Raw genomic sequence first — 16,225 nt, 5'->3', positions numbered from 1 at the left:
CAGAGCTGATCAGCACATTCCTTCAACACTTTTCCGGGGATGTTGTCTGGGCCAGTAGCTTTGTGTGGAATAATCCTCCTGAAGGTACTCCTTACTTCGGCTGAGGTCACGCTGAGATGCTCTTCATCCGGTGGTGAGGTGAGTCTGGTGATGGGTGTTCTGTTCGGGTCTTCAAAGCGTGCATAGAACTTGTTGAGGGCATCAGGCAGAGATGGGTCTTTGGGGCATTGTTCGCTCCTTCCTTTATAATCTGTTATGCACATAATGCCCCTCCACATGCTCCGAGGGTCTTGTGAGATGAATTGACCCTCGATCCTCTGTGCATATGTGGCCTTGGCCCTCTTAATACCAGCAACCAGCTCTTTTCTTGTCCTACTCAGCTCTTCTGAGTTTCCAGACCTGAAGGCAGTGTTCCTGGCTTCCAGCAGGGTATGCACCTCTGCATTCAGCCAAGGTTTTCTGTTTGGGTAGCTTTTAACATTTCTGATAGTGGAGACAGTGTCAGTACATGTACTAATGTAACCCAGAACTGAGGATGTGTATTGGTCAAGATCAAGCGAACCTCCATTTTCAGCAGCTTCTCTGAAAACCTGCCAGTCTGTTCGATCGAAACAATCTCTCAGTATGGGGCCACTGTCCTGGATCCAGCATTTAAATTTCTTTTGTACCGTTCTGGAGTGTCTCAGCGGGGGCATGTAAGCGGGAGCTAGGAAGATTGAGGTGTGGTCTGACAGTCCTAGGTGGGGGCGGGGTTCGGCTTTGTATGCATCTTTTACGTTCGTGTAAACACGGTCCAGCGTCTTGTCTCCATGTGTCGGAATTGTCACATGTTAATTAAAGCTTGGGAGTCTGTCCTTTAGATTCACGTGGTTAAAGTCTCCGGCTACCACGTAAAGAGCCTCGGCGTGTTTGCTCTGCAGCGAGCTGATGATATCATGTAGCTCCTGCAGTGATTCATTAGCATTAGCGTCCGGAGGAATGTAAACAACTGTGATAAAAGTCACCGTGAACTCGCGGGGTAGATAATGTGGCTGGCATTTCACAGTTATTTGCTCCAAAGCCTTCGAGCATGAGCTATTTACAACAGTACAGTTCGTGCACCAACTTTTAATCACGTAAATGCATACTCCGCCTCCCCGTGATTTCCCCGTTAGCTCGCTGCAGCGGTCCGCTCGAAAAAAAGTCTGTCATCCAGCTGGAAGACTGTATCCGGCGTTTCACTTGTAATCCACGTTTCTGTGAGGCAAAGCACCACACACTTCTTCATCTCTTCTGAGGCGCCCGCTCTCAGACGAAGTAAATCCATCTTGTTGTCCAACGAGCGGACATTCGACAGAAAGAGAGACGGCATGGGGAGTTTACCGGCTTTAGCATTAGCTCGTAGCCTCACCATAACCCCCGCCCGGCATCCTCTCCTCTTAAGGTGGGAGCAGCGCTTCCTCTTCTGCCTGCTGGAACGCCTCTGCTGCAGCTTCCAGGTAGATGACTTTAAGATCTGCATTCTGCCATTTGTAGTTTTGAGTTTGTTGCTGATTTCTGCTATATTTTGTGGCAAAGCCGCTCCTATTCTCATCAGTTAGGTTCGGCTATAGTTCACACGCATAAATCGCGCGGAGTCAGGCACAGAGTCAATATCAAAACTTCTAAAAACTGGGATGGTACCGGGAGCCTGTGAAGCTGCTACTGCTCTGAGCGCTGCCATCTTGGCAAAAATCATGATGCATGGTCAATAATCCAGGTAGAAAAATCCAAAAAAGTTCAATCTGGTCCTCTGGACATTCAAAAAAACAAAAAACAAAACAAAGCAAAAAAATGTAGATATGTTTCGTCTCTCTTGACCATGTGAGCAGCTGGTTTTGGTTGTCACCATCAAACTGGTTGAGCCACTCTGAGAAGGTGCTATTTAAGAGACTGAGCTGAATACAAAACCTCAGACTGAGGAAGTCTTTCGGACGAGAGACGAAACTTATCTACACTTTTTGTTTTGTTTTTTGTTTTTTTGAATGTCCAGAAGACCTGACTGAACTTTTTTGAATCTTGGAGAATGTTGTGAGCTCGACTTTTGGCGTAAAGGATCAATTCGGCTATTTTGGAGTTCCATCGGAGGATATGTACCAGCGAGACTTTAAAAAGGCAGAAACAGCATTTCACGAGTTCTGCCTGACCCAAACAGTTGTCTTGACGCCGAACGTATCCCAACTCTTCTTGGCATGTTTTGAAAACAACAAAGATGCTTTGTCTGTTTCCTCACCTCTCCCTCCCCCAAGGCCGTGGACATGTGACAGAGCCTCAACCAATCTGATGATGAATGTCACCTCTTATCTGGACAATGGCTGAAGGGGGGGGGGGGGGGGGGGGCTCTGGACTATGCTACGACTTTCCCTTAAAAATTCAATGTCTTCACCGGCCAATATGTACATGTATAACTTCTGTTTATGTTGCTTTGCTGTGGTAGGTTTTTTTTATGCCTCAAATCGTGCCCTGTCTAGGACATGGTGAGAGAGATCTTTTTTTATACCGTCTCTCCTCATGTTTTCTCCCCTTTTTTCATCTAAGCAAAATATTATTCTGAATAAGAATAAAAAGGCCACGCTATTTATAGCCGCAGCTTCATGCAATCCGCCCATCTTTCGGACAACTGTACGTACATGTTCTCGTATCTCGGTGCAATGCAAATAAAGTTTATTCTGATTCTGATCCTCAGTTAATCACACCTTCTCTTTTTCTCCGTTCTCAGTGAGGTAAATAAATTGTTAAAAGGTCATCATCGGTTCCAAATACCTCAAGTTCACACGAGAAGATGTAAAAAATGGCAAGTTGGCTTTCTTGGACTGTGAGGTCTCAGTCTCTGATAGAGGACATTTGCAAACTGAGGTGTACCGCAAACCCACCCACACAGACCAGTATTTGCAGTTTGACTCCCATCACCCTTTGGAGCACAAGTTAGGAGTCATCAGGACTCTGTATCACAGAGCAGACAGCGTCCCCACTAGCTCAGGAGCCAGGCAGAAGGAGAAATCCCACACAAGACAGGCTATAGAGCAATGTGGATATCCTAACTGGGCCTTCCTGAAAGCAGAGAAGAAACCCAAACAGGACTCCAGTCAACCAACAGGTGAAAAGGAGGAACCCAGACCCAGACCAGTGGTCATTCCATATGTTGAGGGAGTATCAGAGAAACTGAGACGTTTATTTTCTAAACATAACGTCCCAGTGGCTTTTAAACCCCAAAATACATTACGGCAAAGACTGGTTCATCTCAAAGATCCAGTCCCCCGGCACAAACAGAGCAATGTTGTGTATGCTGTTCAGTGTCAGGAGGGCTGTGATCAGTCCTACATCGGGGAAACAAAACAGCCACTGGCCAAAAGGATGGCCCAGCACAGAAGATCAACATCATCAGGCCAGGACTCTGCGGTCTACACTCATCTCCAGGCCAGTGGTCACTCTTTCAGGGATGAAGATGTTCACATCCTGGACAGAGAGGAACGATGGTTTGAGAGAGGAGTAAAGGAGGCCATCTTTGTGAAAAGAAATCGTCCATCATTAAACAGGGGTGGAGGCCTCCGGGTTCAACTGTCCCCCTCTTACAATGCTGTGATTGCTAGTATCACTCAGCCCTCTGTGAACAGTAAACAGCCATCAGTGTGCTAATGATCCATTGTTAGGCTGATGGTCCTTCTTGAGCATGTGATCAGCTGGTTTTGGTTGTCAGCAGCAAACTGGTTGATCCACTCTGAGACGGTGCTATTTAAGAGACTGAGCTGAAAACAGCTCCTCAGACTGAGGAAGTCTCTCGGATGAGAGACAAAACGTTTCTACATTTTTTGTTGATTTGCTTTGTTTTGTTTTTTTGAATGTCCAGAGGACCAGATTTAACTTTTTTAAATTGTGAGATTGTACAAAAAGCAGGAACAGGTCAGACAGGCAGCCGGGAGACCATCCACCAGGCTGGGGATAGTTAGGCGGGCAGCCGAGAGGTTGTCCAACAGGCAGGAACAGGTCGGGCAGAGCAGAAGCGAGGACCTCAGTGGGTGGAGCAGAAGCGAGGACCTCAGCGGGCGAAGCAGAAGCGAGGACCTCAATGGACGGACCAGGAGCGAGGGCCTCAGCGGGCAAACCAGGAGCGAGGACCACAGCAGACGGGTCAGTGGCGAGGAGCTCAACAGACAGGTCACTGGCGAGGAGCTCAGCAGATGGGTCAGAGGTGAGGAGCTCAGCAGACGGGCCAGCAGCAGCGAGAAGCTCAGCAGACGGGCCAGCAGCAAGGAACTCAGTGGACGGACCAGGAGTGGTGTGGGATCCACCTTGGGGGCTGCGTGCAGTGTGGGATCCACCACGGGGGCTACATGCAGTATGAGCAGAAGATGAGGCAGAAGACCATGGAGAATATTGTTTTGCACATAAAGGCAGCTGACGGCTCCATATGAGCTAAGAGAAATGTGTGTTTGTTTGCCCTGCACTGTACTCCACTTCTTGCTTGTGAAGCGGGGCCTGGTCTGATTGCATTCTCACTGTACTCGAACCACGCTGGAGTTTTCTTCTACCGGACCAAGACCTAGGTTTTAGCCCGGGCCAGAGCTCACCTTTTTGTTCCGTGACAGAGTTCGATGGCGCATTCACACCTCCCCAAACGAACCGGACTTCCTAGGAAAACGAGCTAGAGTTTGATTAAAGCGGACTAAACAGGGCTGGTGTGAATGCACCTTTAGTGATGATGGGGAGCAGAGACGGGAGACAGGATTTAACAAGAACTGTGGGAAATGGATCAAGCTGAAAGGATGAGGACTTAGACTTGCTGATAATGTCAGCAATGTCATCAGCAGAGGGGAGGGAGAAGACAGAGAAGGGGAGGGAGGGAGAGGGGAGTTCAACATAGATGCTGGGGGCGGTATTAGGTCCAAGGTGTTTATGAATTGGAAGAATCTTTTCATTGAAGTAAGACATCAGAGAGTTGCAAAATTCTGTGGAAAACACGTGAGATGGTCATGAGTTAGGACATGAGACTGAACGGTTAAGGAGAGAGAACAAAGTCTTTGAATTGCCAACACTGGAACCGATGATGTCAGAGAAGTAGCTGGATTTGGCTTGAGAAATACTGTCCTTATACTGGATGACGTGGTTCGCATAGAATTCCTTGTGAATTGTGAGACCGGATTTCTTATGATTTCTTATTTCTTATGATGTTCTAGAATTGCACCGCTCAAAGTGGCTGCATATTGGAGCAGCTCTGTTACTTTCATGCTGATATTTTGGTGTTGGAAACTAATTCCTCTTTTTCTGGATGTAAATCACATTTTTTGGATGATTGTTTCCTCTGGTATCAGATGCTGTGCAGCTAGAAGGATTTTTACTGAAACTTTTTTAGTTTTGGACATTTGTTATGATGCGTAACCATGGCAACAAGGCAGTTTTCTACAACCAACAGCAGCTGATTAATATCTCAAAAGCTCAAATAATATCTCAACTACAGCCCCAAATCTCAAATGAGTTGAAAAGGATGTTCTGTGGATGCATTCTCATCTACCTGCCAGCTGTGCTCGAGTGCCTGACCACTGAGATCCTGGAACTAGCAGGAAACACGGTTCATGACGGTGGAAGGACAGGATCGTCCCTCGGCACCTACAGTTCCTTACAGTACAGGTTCCGCAGGGTTCCATACCGGGTCCCCTCCTATTCTCTTTATACCTGCTGCCGCTTGGTGCTATTTTCCGGAAACACAACATGCCCTTCCAATTCTATGCCTATGACTGTCAAATTTACTTCCCCCTAAGACACAATGGTACATGCTCTATTCAACCGCTGCTCAACTGCCTGGCTGACATCAGGGACTGGATGGCTTTAAATTTCTCAAGTTTCAATGAAAAGAAGTCTGAAGTCATGTTGTTCCCTCCCAACGACACAATCACAAACCACTGCATCGACCTTTCCGCTCTAACCCTGTCAGAAAAACAATGAGTCACTAATCTGGGCGTGATAATGGACCCTTCCCTGATCATGCTTCTTCCAACTGAGGCGGCTGTCTAAACTGAAGCCCATATTGTCCAAAAAGAACCTGGAGACAGCAATACATGCATTCATTACATCTAGGCTTGATTACTGCAATTCGCTCCTGTTTGGTATCAGTCAGACCTCCATTGCACGACTACAACTGGTCCAGAATGCAGCAGCCCTATTTTTAACCAGTACAGGCAAAAGAGAGCACATTACACCAGTTTTGCCCTCACTGTACTGGTTACCGGTTCACTTTTGAATCCAGTTCAAAATACTCATGTATGTCTACAAATCACTGAACAGTGTCGCCCCCCCATCTCTCTGATTTGCTACAACCGTATGTCCCACCACGCTCCCTGAGGTCAGCGGACCAGTTGCTCCTCACAGTTCCAGGAACTCGTCTTAAGCGCAGAGGTGACAGGGCCTTCTCTGTAGCAGGACCAAGACTCTGGAACGAGTTACCTCTGCTTGTCAGACAGGCCCCCTCCCTCTCGGTTTTCAAGTCCCGTTTAAAAACTCACTACTATTCAATAGCTTTCAACACAAGATGATCTGTGTTTTGATCCTGTATGCTCCACACTGGTTTGTCGCCATTATCTGCATTGTTTTTTGTCTATATTCTGATTTACCTCATTTTGTATTTTGCTTTGTGTGTTACCTGTTGTTTTGTCTGTACAGCACTTTGGTTGGCCTTGTTGCTGTTTTAAGTGCTTTATAAATAAAGTAGTATGGTATGGTATGGTACAGTTGGCTGTCCACAGCGACGAGGAGCTCGGCAGCCTGCTGGGAGGCGTGGCCATCGCTCTGGGAGGAGTTCTGCCGGCATTCGGGCGGTCCTACAGCCCAAAGGAACCGAGAGGCCAGCCGAGTTTGGGTGGACGGATCAAACGGCATCTGCAGCCAGTTTCTTAGGATCCACTGTGGAATGGACCTTTACAAGAGATCCTTCCTGCCTACAGCCATCAGTATCTATAACATCTCTTAATGAAATGAGGATAACGAGTTACAACAACAAATAATTTCCCTTTGAAATTAATAAAGTATTTTTGAATTGAATTATAGAGTCGCTCTAACCTCCGACATTTGGATTTCAGAGAACGAAGTTCTGGCGTGAACCAGGGTGCAGAGTTGGAGAAGGAGACAGACCGGGTTTTCAAAGGAGCAACAGAGTTAAGGACGTTGGTGAGGCTGTTATTGTAGAATGTGACAAGATCATTCGGGTTAGAAGAATTGAAGGTGAAGAAGGTATTATTAATATGAGACGAAAGAATGTCATGTTTGATATTCTTAATATTACGGAAGGAAAGAATGTGTTGAGGTTTCTCGGAAGAAAATTTAAGATTGACACTGAAGGAAATCATGAGGTGATCAGTAAATGGAAGTTCATCAGAAGAAAAGTTAAGAGGAGAGAGTCCAGAGCAGCATAATAAGTCAAAAGTGTGGCCCTTTATGTGGGTTGGAAAGTTAATGAACTGCTGGAAGCCACAGCTGTCAAAGCAGGATGTGAAGTCTCTGGTGAGGGGGTTGTTGTCTTCATCCATATGAATGTTGAAGTCTCCAAGTAGAATAATGTTGGGTGAAAGAGCTGAGAGATGGGCGATTAGAGCAGCAAAGTCATTTATAAAAGAGTTGTTAATTTTGGGCGAGCGGTAGAAAGTGGCAACAACGGTGGGGGTAGGGCTGGAGAATAGACACACAGTGTGCTCAAAGGAGGGGGAGGGAGGTGTGTGGACAGGCGTGACCTTTCAGTTCTCACGGAGAATAATCGTGAGAACTCCTCCATGGTCAGACTCGTGGGATTTTGCTATGTAAACAAACCCCAGTGGGGTAGATTCATTCAGGTGGAAAAAGTAATTTTGTTGTTGCCCCGTTTCTGTTAGGCAAATAAAATCTAGCTTGCGGTCAGATATTAGATCTTGAATAAGCTGACCTTTGCCAGTGAGTGAGCAAACGTTCAGAAGGCCAAACTTTACGGAGGAGGAGTTGGTAGCGACCGGAGCATTAGCCGACCGAGCTAGGCTGGCTAACAGGCTACTACTGTTAGCTGCCCGAGTATTGTGGCGTGAAGAATGGTGAGAGTCAGACCAGATGGAGTTTATGGGGTTAGTCTTGTCAGCGTGGAGTCTACAGCGGGAGCCACGGTGAATGTATCTCCGACGAGGATGGAAGGCAATGTCCTGAAGAGGGAGCACAGGCGGCACGGCTGGTGGGAAACGAAGGCGAAGGAGCTCGACCGCTGAGTAATGGAGAAGGCCAGACGCCGGGTGGTGGTGGATGAGCAGCTGGAGAGTCCAAACCAGAGCAGGCAGCAGGTAAATCCTAATGAACGACATGCTTGATATTGAGATGGGTCAGAGACTTATGCCTCTTTTCCATTAGTACCTGTAGTACCGGAACAGCACAGCTCTACTCTACTCGGTCCAGTACAGGTTGTGTTTCCATTATGCTTTCAGTACTGGTTCCAGTGGGCGGGGTTCAAATTGACGTCAACACCTTTCATTCAACCTTTATTTAGACAGGTAAATCCCATTGAGCCTCGAGGACTCATTTACAAGACAGACATGATTTAACAAAGAATGATGACAACAATGGACAACAGCGACAACAATAAACAGATATAAAAAGTCATACAATTTATTTTTTTTTTTTAACAAATAGGATGGCTAAAAAAGTAACAAAAAACAGCTAGATTCTAAGGCAAATGTAGAAAACTAAAAACAGGAACATGTCTGCATTGGTCCCTGCCAGGAGTCCAACAGATTCTTAAAGCCACTTAGAGAGGTCAAGGTCAAGAGCTTCAAATGTTTTTGTAAGATATTCCAGGAAACAGGAGCAGAGCAGGAGAAGGCCCTTTTGAGGAACGATGGTTTGAGAGAGGAGTAAAGGAGGCCATCTTTGTGAAAAGAAATCATCCATTAAACAGGGGTGGAGGCCTCCAGGTTCAACTGTCCCCCTCTTACAATGCTGTGATTGCTAGTATCACTCAACCCCCTGTGAATAGTAAACAGCCATCAGGTGCTAATGATCCATTGTTAGGCTGATGGTCCTTCTTGAGCATGTGATCAGCTGGTTCTGGTTGTCAGCAGCAAAACTGGTTGATCCACTCTGAGAAGGTGCTATTTAAGAGACTGAGCTGAAAACAGCACCTCAGACTGAGGAAGTCTCTTGGATGAGAGACGAAACGTTTCTACATTTTTTTGCTTTGTTATGTTTTTTGTTTTTTTGAATGTCCAGAGGACCAGATTGAACTTTTTTGGATTTTTCTACCTGGAATATTGAGCATGCATGGGGATATTTCTTGTAATCATGTTTTTTATGATTGTCTACTGTTGAACTGATAAATATCTCCTGGAGAGTAAACTATATCTTGGATGCAAGTATCAAGCTGTGAAATCCTTCGTTTTCTACAACTGATAGAGGTTGGTCATTAATTATGATGAAGTTTAGCAACTTCTCTGTAAACATTCGAGCTCCGGGGCTTCAGTGATGTGTTTTTCTTGTTCAATCTGCAGCAAGCAGCCTGATCTCGGTCAGCCGCGCTCAGTCTGCCCCTCCTCGGAGACAAACAGACAGAGCGGGTTAGAGTGAGCGTGGCGGACCAAAATCAGACAGCCTTCTTCGGACTGAATGAAAATAACAGACCGCTGAAGCCCCGGAGCTCGAAAGTCCATCGTAAAACTAACTTTACCGCGGTTTAATGTGGTACTATGGCTCTGATGACATTGCACGTTGCTGTCTTGTTTTGTGGTGTTTCTAGTGTAAAATACTTCTACACAGTGGACATGATTACATGAAAACATCTTATTTACATGTTATTTACATGTTCTTTGCATGTTGTTTGCAGATTTTTTTTCATTTACCCTTTATTTATACAGGTAGCCTTATTGCGTAACGAGAACTAATTTTCAAGAGTGACCTATTTTTTGGGGGGAGCAAATGGTGGTGGTGGGTGGTGGTGGGGGGTGTTAAGGGCCTTGCTCCGGGGTCCAGAGTGGGGCAAATGAGGGTGGAGACAGGTGTGGGTGTTTCACCTTTTCCACCCACATTTTGATGTTGATGGTACTGGGAGCTGAACCTGCGACTTTCCGATCCCAGGCCTATCTTCTCTAGTCTCTGCGCCACCATTCCCCCAAATTTACATGTTACTTACATGTTATTTACATGTTGTGTGTTCTTTGCATGTTGTTTGCATGTTGTTTTCATGTTGTTTACATGTTATTTACGTGTTTGTGTGTTGTTTGTGTGTTGTTTACATGTTGTTTGCATCTTATTTGCGTGTGTTCACATGCTCTTTGAATGTTGTGTGCAGGCTAGTTACATGTTATTTGCATGTTGTTTACATGTTTCATATATGTTATTTACATGTATTTTGCATGTTGTTTGTATGTTCTGTATATGTGCTAGTGTGAGTGCACATGGTCACCTTGTGCAGTCGTCCCTCTTTATCTCCCAGGAAAGCTATAGTGTGTCCGGCCTCTGTTGCTGCAGCAACAGCAGTCAGTTGTGTGGGCAGGGTGATGATGGGTGTGGCTTGAAGTGGCACAGCGCTGGCGATAGGGTTGGGGGTGTGTTCTCCCCCGCAGGAGTATTCTGAGAGAGAGTCCTAGAAAATAGAAGTTACATTTAGATAAAACAATTCGAGATAGGAACACCAGAAGGACCCAATGGCACTGAATAATGACATTATCATGTGACATCATACGTGTTTTACCTTTGGTAATTTGAGACATGTCGATGACACAGCGTACTCAATGTACGCCTCCTGCTGTCCGCCACTGCCCTGCCCTCTCTCTGTGTAACATACTTCCTGTGCTCGCCGCATCATGGCATCCAGTTTGGCCATCCCAAAAATACAGAGTGCAGAGCTACTTGTTGCTACAGGAGTTGAGGCCTGGCCAGCTGCCATGACGACAAACAGAGCTGGCTCTCCTGAGTGGTTTCCAAGCCATGCTCCCTGTGCCAGATTGTAGCCCCCACGGCACAGCAGCGGCACCTCCATGTAGGAGTAGAAGCTGCGGTCAGTGGTGCAGAGCCTAGAGGCATATGTCTGGTACTCTTTCTTGTGCCACATGTCTCGTCGGGAAAACAGGAAGTAGATATAGTCTCTGTGGACAAAAGCTTTCACAAAGTGATTGTTGTACTCGGAGTAACTTCCTACAACTAGTTTTCCAAGCTCCTCTTCCTGTGAGAAGGCTCTTTTGGATGGAGTCACTGGGGAGAGACGTCGTGTTGTGATTGGCGGGATATCTCCGGGACCTTTGCTAGTGTAGCCTCGACCAACCAGCATCAAATGCAAAATGCTGCCAGCACCACCTCCTTCCTGTTTGTTCCTTGTGGTTATTATCACACCAACAGTGGAGACTCGAGGGTCATTGGCAGCAACGTACTGAGTGTCGACGGGGTTGGAGGTTCGATAAAGGATCTGAGAGATGTTTGACAGACTCCTTCAGAGAAATCAGGGCATAAAATGATGAGACATGTTTTAGCTTAGGACACGATGAGTCAAAAAAAATTTCAAACAATAACATTTTTTACAAAAACAAACTAAAATTAGCAGTAATAATTTTTTCATTAAATCAAATATAGACTGTTTTTGTCCTGTTGAGCTCTATGAATTGTCAAAAACAATAGCTTCATCCAAACCATCCACGTGTTTGTTAGATCCGATCCCAACCAGGCTATTTAAAGACATATTTCCCTTAATTAACAACCACCTTTTAGATCTGCCTAATTTGTCTCAAATGAATGGTTATGTCCCACAGCACTTTAAGGTTACTGTAATTAAACCTTTACTTAAGAAGTCTGATCTTGATTCAGGAATCCTAGACAGCTATAGACCTATATCTAATCTAACTTTCATCTAAAAAATTCTTGAGAAAATAGTTGTAGGTCAGTTGCGTGAACATCTACAAAAAAATAATCTGTGTGAAGGGTTTCAGGGTTTAGAGCTTATCATAGCACAGAAACTGCACTGGTGAAAGTTACTAATGATATTCTCATGGCCTCAGACAATGGACTTGTGTCTATACCGGTGCTGTTAGACCTCAGTGCTGCATTTGATACAGTTGATCATAATATTCTACAAACCGGATTCCAAAAAAGTTGGGACACTAAACAAATTGTGAATAAAAACTGAATGCAATGATGTGGAGATGGCAAATGTCAATATTTTATTCGTAATATAACATAGATGACAGATCAAAAGTTTAATCTGAGTAAATGTAACATTTTAAAGGAAAAATATGTTGATTCAAAATTTCACAGTGTCAACAAATCACAAAAAAGTTGGGACAAGTAGCAATAAGTGGCTGGAAAAAGGAAATTGAGCATATAACGAACAGCTGGAAAACCAATTAACACTAATTAGGTCAATTGATAACATGATTGGGTATAAAAAGAGTTTCTCAGAGTGTCAGTGTCTCTCAGAAGCCAAGATGGTAAGTGGATCACCAATTCCACCATTGTTGCGCAGAAAGATAGTGCAACAATACCAGAATGGTGTTACCCAGCGTAAAATAGCAAAGACTTTTAAGTTATCATCATCAACTGTGCATAACATCATCAAAAGATTCAGAGAATCTGGAACAATCGCTGTGCATAAGGGTCAAGGCCGTAAAACTCTACTGGATGCTCATGATATCCGGGCCCTTAAACGTCACTGCACCTCAAACAGGAATGCCACTGTCAAGGAAATAACAGAATGGGCTCAGGAATACTTCCAGAAAGCATTGTCAGTGAACACAATCCACCGTGCCATCCGCCGTTGCCAGTTGAAACTCTACAGTGCAAAGAGGAAGCCATTTCTAAGCAAGCTCCACAAGCTCAGACGTTTGCACTGGGCCAGGGGTCATTTAAAATGGAGTGTGGCAAAATGGAAGACTGTTCTGTGGTCAGATGAGTCACGATTTGAAGTTCTTTATGGAACACTGGGACGCCATGTCATCCGGACCAGAGAGGACAAGGATAGTCCAAGTTGTTATCAACGCTCCGTTCAGAAGCCTGCATCACTGATGGTATGGGGTTGCATGAGCGCTTGTGGCATGGGCAGCTTGCATGTCTGGAAAGGCACCATTAATGCACAGAACTATGTTCAGGTTCTAGAACAACATATGCTCCCATCTAGACGTCATCTCTTTCAGGGAAGACCCTGCATTTTTCAACACGATAATGCCAGACCACATTCTGCAGCAATCACAACATCATGGCTACGAAGGAGAAGGATCCGGGTGCTGAAATGGCCAGCCTGCAGTCCAGATCTTTCACCTATAGAGAACATTTGGCGCATCATAAAGAGGAAGGTGCGACAAAGAAGGCCCAAGACGATTGAACAGTTAGAGGCCTGTATTAGACATGAATGGGAGAGCATTCCTATTTCTAAACTTGAGAAACTGGTCTCCTCTGTCCCCAGACGTCTGTTGAGTGTTGGAAGAAGAAGGGGGGATGCCACACAGTGGTAAAAATGGACTTGTCCCAACTTTTTTGGGATTTGTTGACGCCATGAAATTTGGAAACAACAGATTTTTCCCTTAAAATGATACATTCTCTCAGTTTAAACTTTTGATCTGTGATTTGTGTTCTATTCTGAATAAAATATTAGATGTTGGCACCTCCACATCATTGCATTCAGTTTTTATTCACAATTTGTTTAGTGTCCCAACTTTTTTGGAATCCGGTTTGTATTACAGAGACTTGAATATGATATTGAGATTATAGGAACGGCTCTAAATTGGATTAAATCATATTTATCTGATAGATTCCAATTAGTAAATGTAAATAACAATTATTCTTCATAATCCAAACATAGTCATGGAGTTCCTCAGGGCTCAGTGCCTGGACAAATACTCTATTTTATAAATTCTTCCATTAGTTAAAGTTATTAAACAACATGGGATACATTTTCATTATGCTGATGATACACAGTTAAACCAGCCACTAGAGAGCACAAGCCAGTGTATCTCTTGTGCTGGTCCCAAGCCCGGGTAAATGATGAGGGCAGCTATGTAAGCCTCTGGGGAGCAATTGGGGATTAGGTGTCTTGCTCAGAGGCACCAGGACATGTGGGAATGACTGGGGATCAAACCTGGCACTTCCGGGTCTCGGGTAGACTCCCCTGCCTTTACCCTATCTCGGACCCCCCGAGAACTTGAAGAGGTGGAGGTATGCACTTGAAAGAAGAGGAATGAAAGTCAGCCGTAGTAAGACAGAGTACAGGTGTGTGAATTAGATGGAAGAGGTGGAACAGTGAGGATACAAGGAGCAGAGGTCACAAAGGTGCAGGACTTTAAGTACTTGGGGGTCCACTGTCCAGGAAAATGGGGAGTGTGGTAAAGAGGAGAAGAAGAGAGTCCAGGCAGGATGGAGTGATGGAGAAAATTTCAGGAGTGATTTGTGACAAAAGGATGTCAGCAAAGTTCAATTCAATTCACTTTATTTATATAGCACCAAATCACAACACAGTTGTCTCAGGGCACTTTACAGGAACATTCACATACATAGAAAAGACTATTAGTAAAGTTCTCTATCTAAGGAAGCAGCAGACAAGTTGAATCTTCACTTCATTGCAGTCTCCCATCATGAGCAAGCACAATGGCAACAGTGGAAAGGAAAGACTCCCTTTTAACAGGAAGAAACCTCCACAGAACCAGGCTCAGGACAAGTGGCCATCTGCTTTGATCAATGGGGTTTAAGAGGACAGGAAGTAGAGGCAAACAAACACAGAATGGTAGGTCCAGATATAGGTCCAGGTGTATCTGAAAAACAAAAACATATGTCTGTAACGATCTGCGCCTGCCCTGCTCTGTGCAGATAGTTAATGACTCTCAGGTGCCACATATTGTGTTTAATTAGAGATTCCCCTTTATATACTGTGCTCTCCTGCATCTCAGGCAGGGGAGCATTAGGTGCTTAAGCTGCATCTTCACGGTCGTCTCCTAGTGCCTTGGTATTTCCTGTTTTTCCTACGAATGTCAGTAGTATCGCTGCCCCGACAGCATTATTTGTTATTGTTGCCTTTTTGTGATTAAAACGCATTTTTTGTAACCTTGTTGGAGTCCTGCTTGCATTTGGGTCTCAACCACCGCTCGACCGTGACAGAATGCTCCCCTCAACAAAGAGACCCAGCAAGCAGCTCCACTTTTTTGAGTATTTTTCAAGTAACACAGGAAGAACTGTCCATCGAGAGAAAAGAGAGTGGGACAGGAGATCGCCTCGCTCTTACCTGGCACACTCCATGACGGCTTCCACGCCCTCGAGGTTTCCTGCTCTGCCACCAGTGGACTTCACTGCTGCAGCCCCTGTGGTCGCTTCCAGGCCTACCGCAGTCTCCGTAGTTTTTAAATCTCCTGCAGCCTCTGATGAGTCCACGCTCCCGGTGGGTCCCACGTCCTCAGTTGTTCCTCTGTCGGCGACTACTCCTACACCTCCAGTGACTCCTGTGCCAGCCGCTACTGCTGCTGCTCCTGAGGTCACCACGTCAGCTGCTGCTCCTCTGCTGGTTCCTGCCTCCTCCGCTGCTGTCGCCTCTGAGGTCACCGCGTCAGCCGCTGCTGCCTCTCTTCTGGTTCCTGTTGCTGCGCGCAGCCCCCGAGGTGGATCTCACTTCCCCTGCTCCGAGGGGGTCCCGGCGGACGCTCATCACCTCTACGTTTCCGAGGGGGTCCCGGCGGACGCTCCTCACCTCTACGTTTCCGAGGGGGTTCCGGCAGACGCTCCTCACCTCTCCGTTTCCGAGGGGGTCCCAGCAGATGCTCCTCACCTCTCCGTTTCCGAGGGGGTCCCGGCGGACGCTTCTCACCCCTCCTGTTCCGAGGGGGTCCCGGCAGACGCTCCTCACCTCTCCTGCTCCGTGGGGTTACAGACGGACTCCGCTTCTGCTCCTATATTGTTTGTTTGTTTTTGGTGCCCTCCGGCCATTGGTTTTTTCCCCGCCACCCAAGTTGGGTTGGGGTATTTTAGAACGTCAGGTGCCATTTATTAGAGAGGGGGATACTGTAACGATCTGCACCTGCCCTGCTCTGTGCAGATAGTTAATGACTTTCAGGTGCCACGTATTGTGTTTAATTAGAGACTCCCCTTTATATACTGTGCTCTCCTGCATCTCAGGCAGGGGAGCATTAGGTGCTTAAGCTGCATCTTCACGGTCGTCTCCTAGTGCCTTGGTATTTCCTGTTTTTCCTACGAATGTAAGTAGTATCGCTGCCCCGACAGCATTATTTGTTATTGTTGCCTTTTT

At 45.8% G+C, this 16,225-nt stretch overlaps 1 protein-coding gene across 1 annotated transcript in view; it reads right to left on the bottom strand.

Annotated features, from left to right (window-relative positions):
• plxnb3 (plexin B3) overlaps positions 1-16,225 on the bottom strand; it is a 68,470-nt gene that overhangs the window by 29,712 nt on the left and 22,533 nt on the right. The window contains exons 2-3 of the mRNA XM_037684612.1: positions 10,706-11,438; positions 10,418-10,597 (exon numbers count right to left, since the gene is read on the bottom strand). Coding sequence (XP_037540540.1) covers positions 10,418-10,597; positions 10,706-11,281 — 756 coding nt within the window. The 5' untranslated portion in view covers positions 11,282-11,438. The remainder of the gene's footprint in view (positions 1-10,417; positions 10,598-10,705; positions 11,439-16,225) is intronic.

This window comes from Nematolebias whitei, chromosome 11, assembly GCF_014905685.2.
Source record: "Nematolebias whitei isolate Nwh7 chromosome 11, NemWhi1, whole genome shotgun sequence".
NCBI classification, from domain to species: domain Eukaryota; kingdom Metazoa; phylum Chordata; class Actinopteri; order Cyprinodontiformes; family Rivulidae; genus Nematolebias; species Nematolebias whitei.
This window is presented reverse-complemented; position numbering and strand designations above follow the sequence as displayed.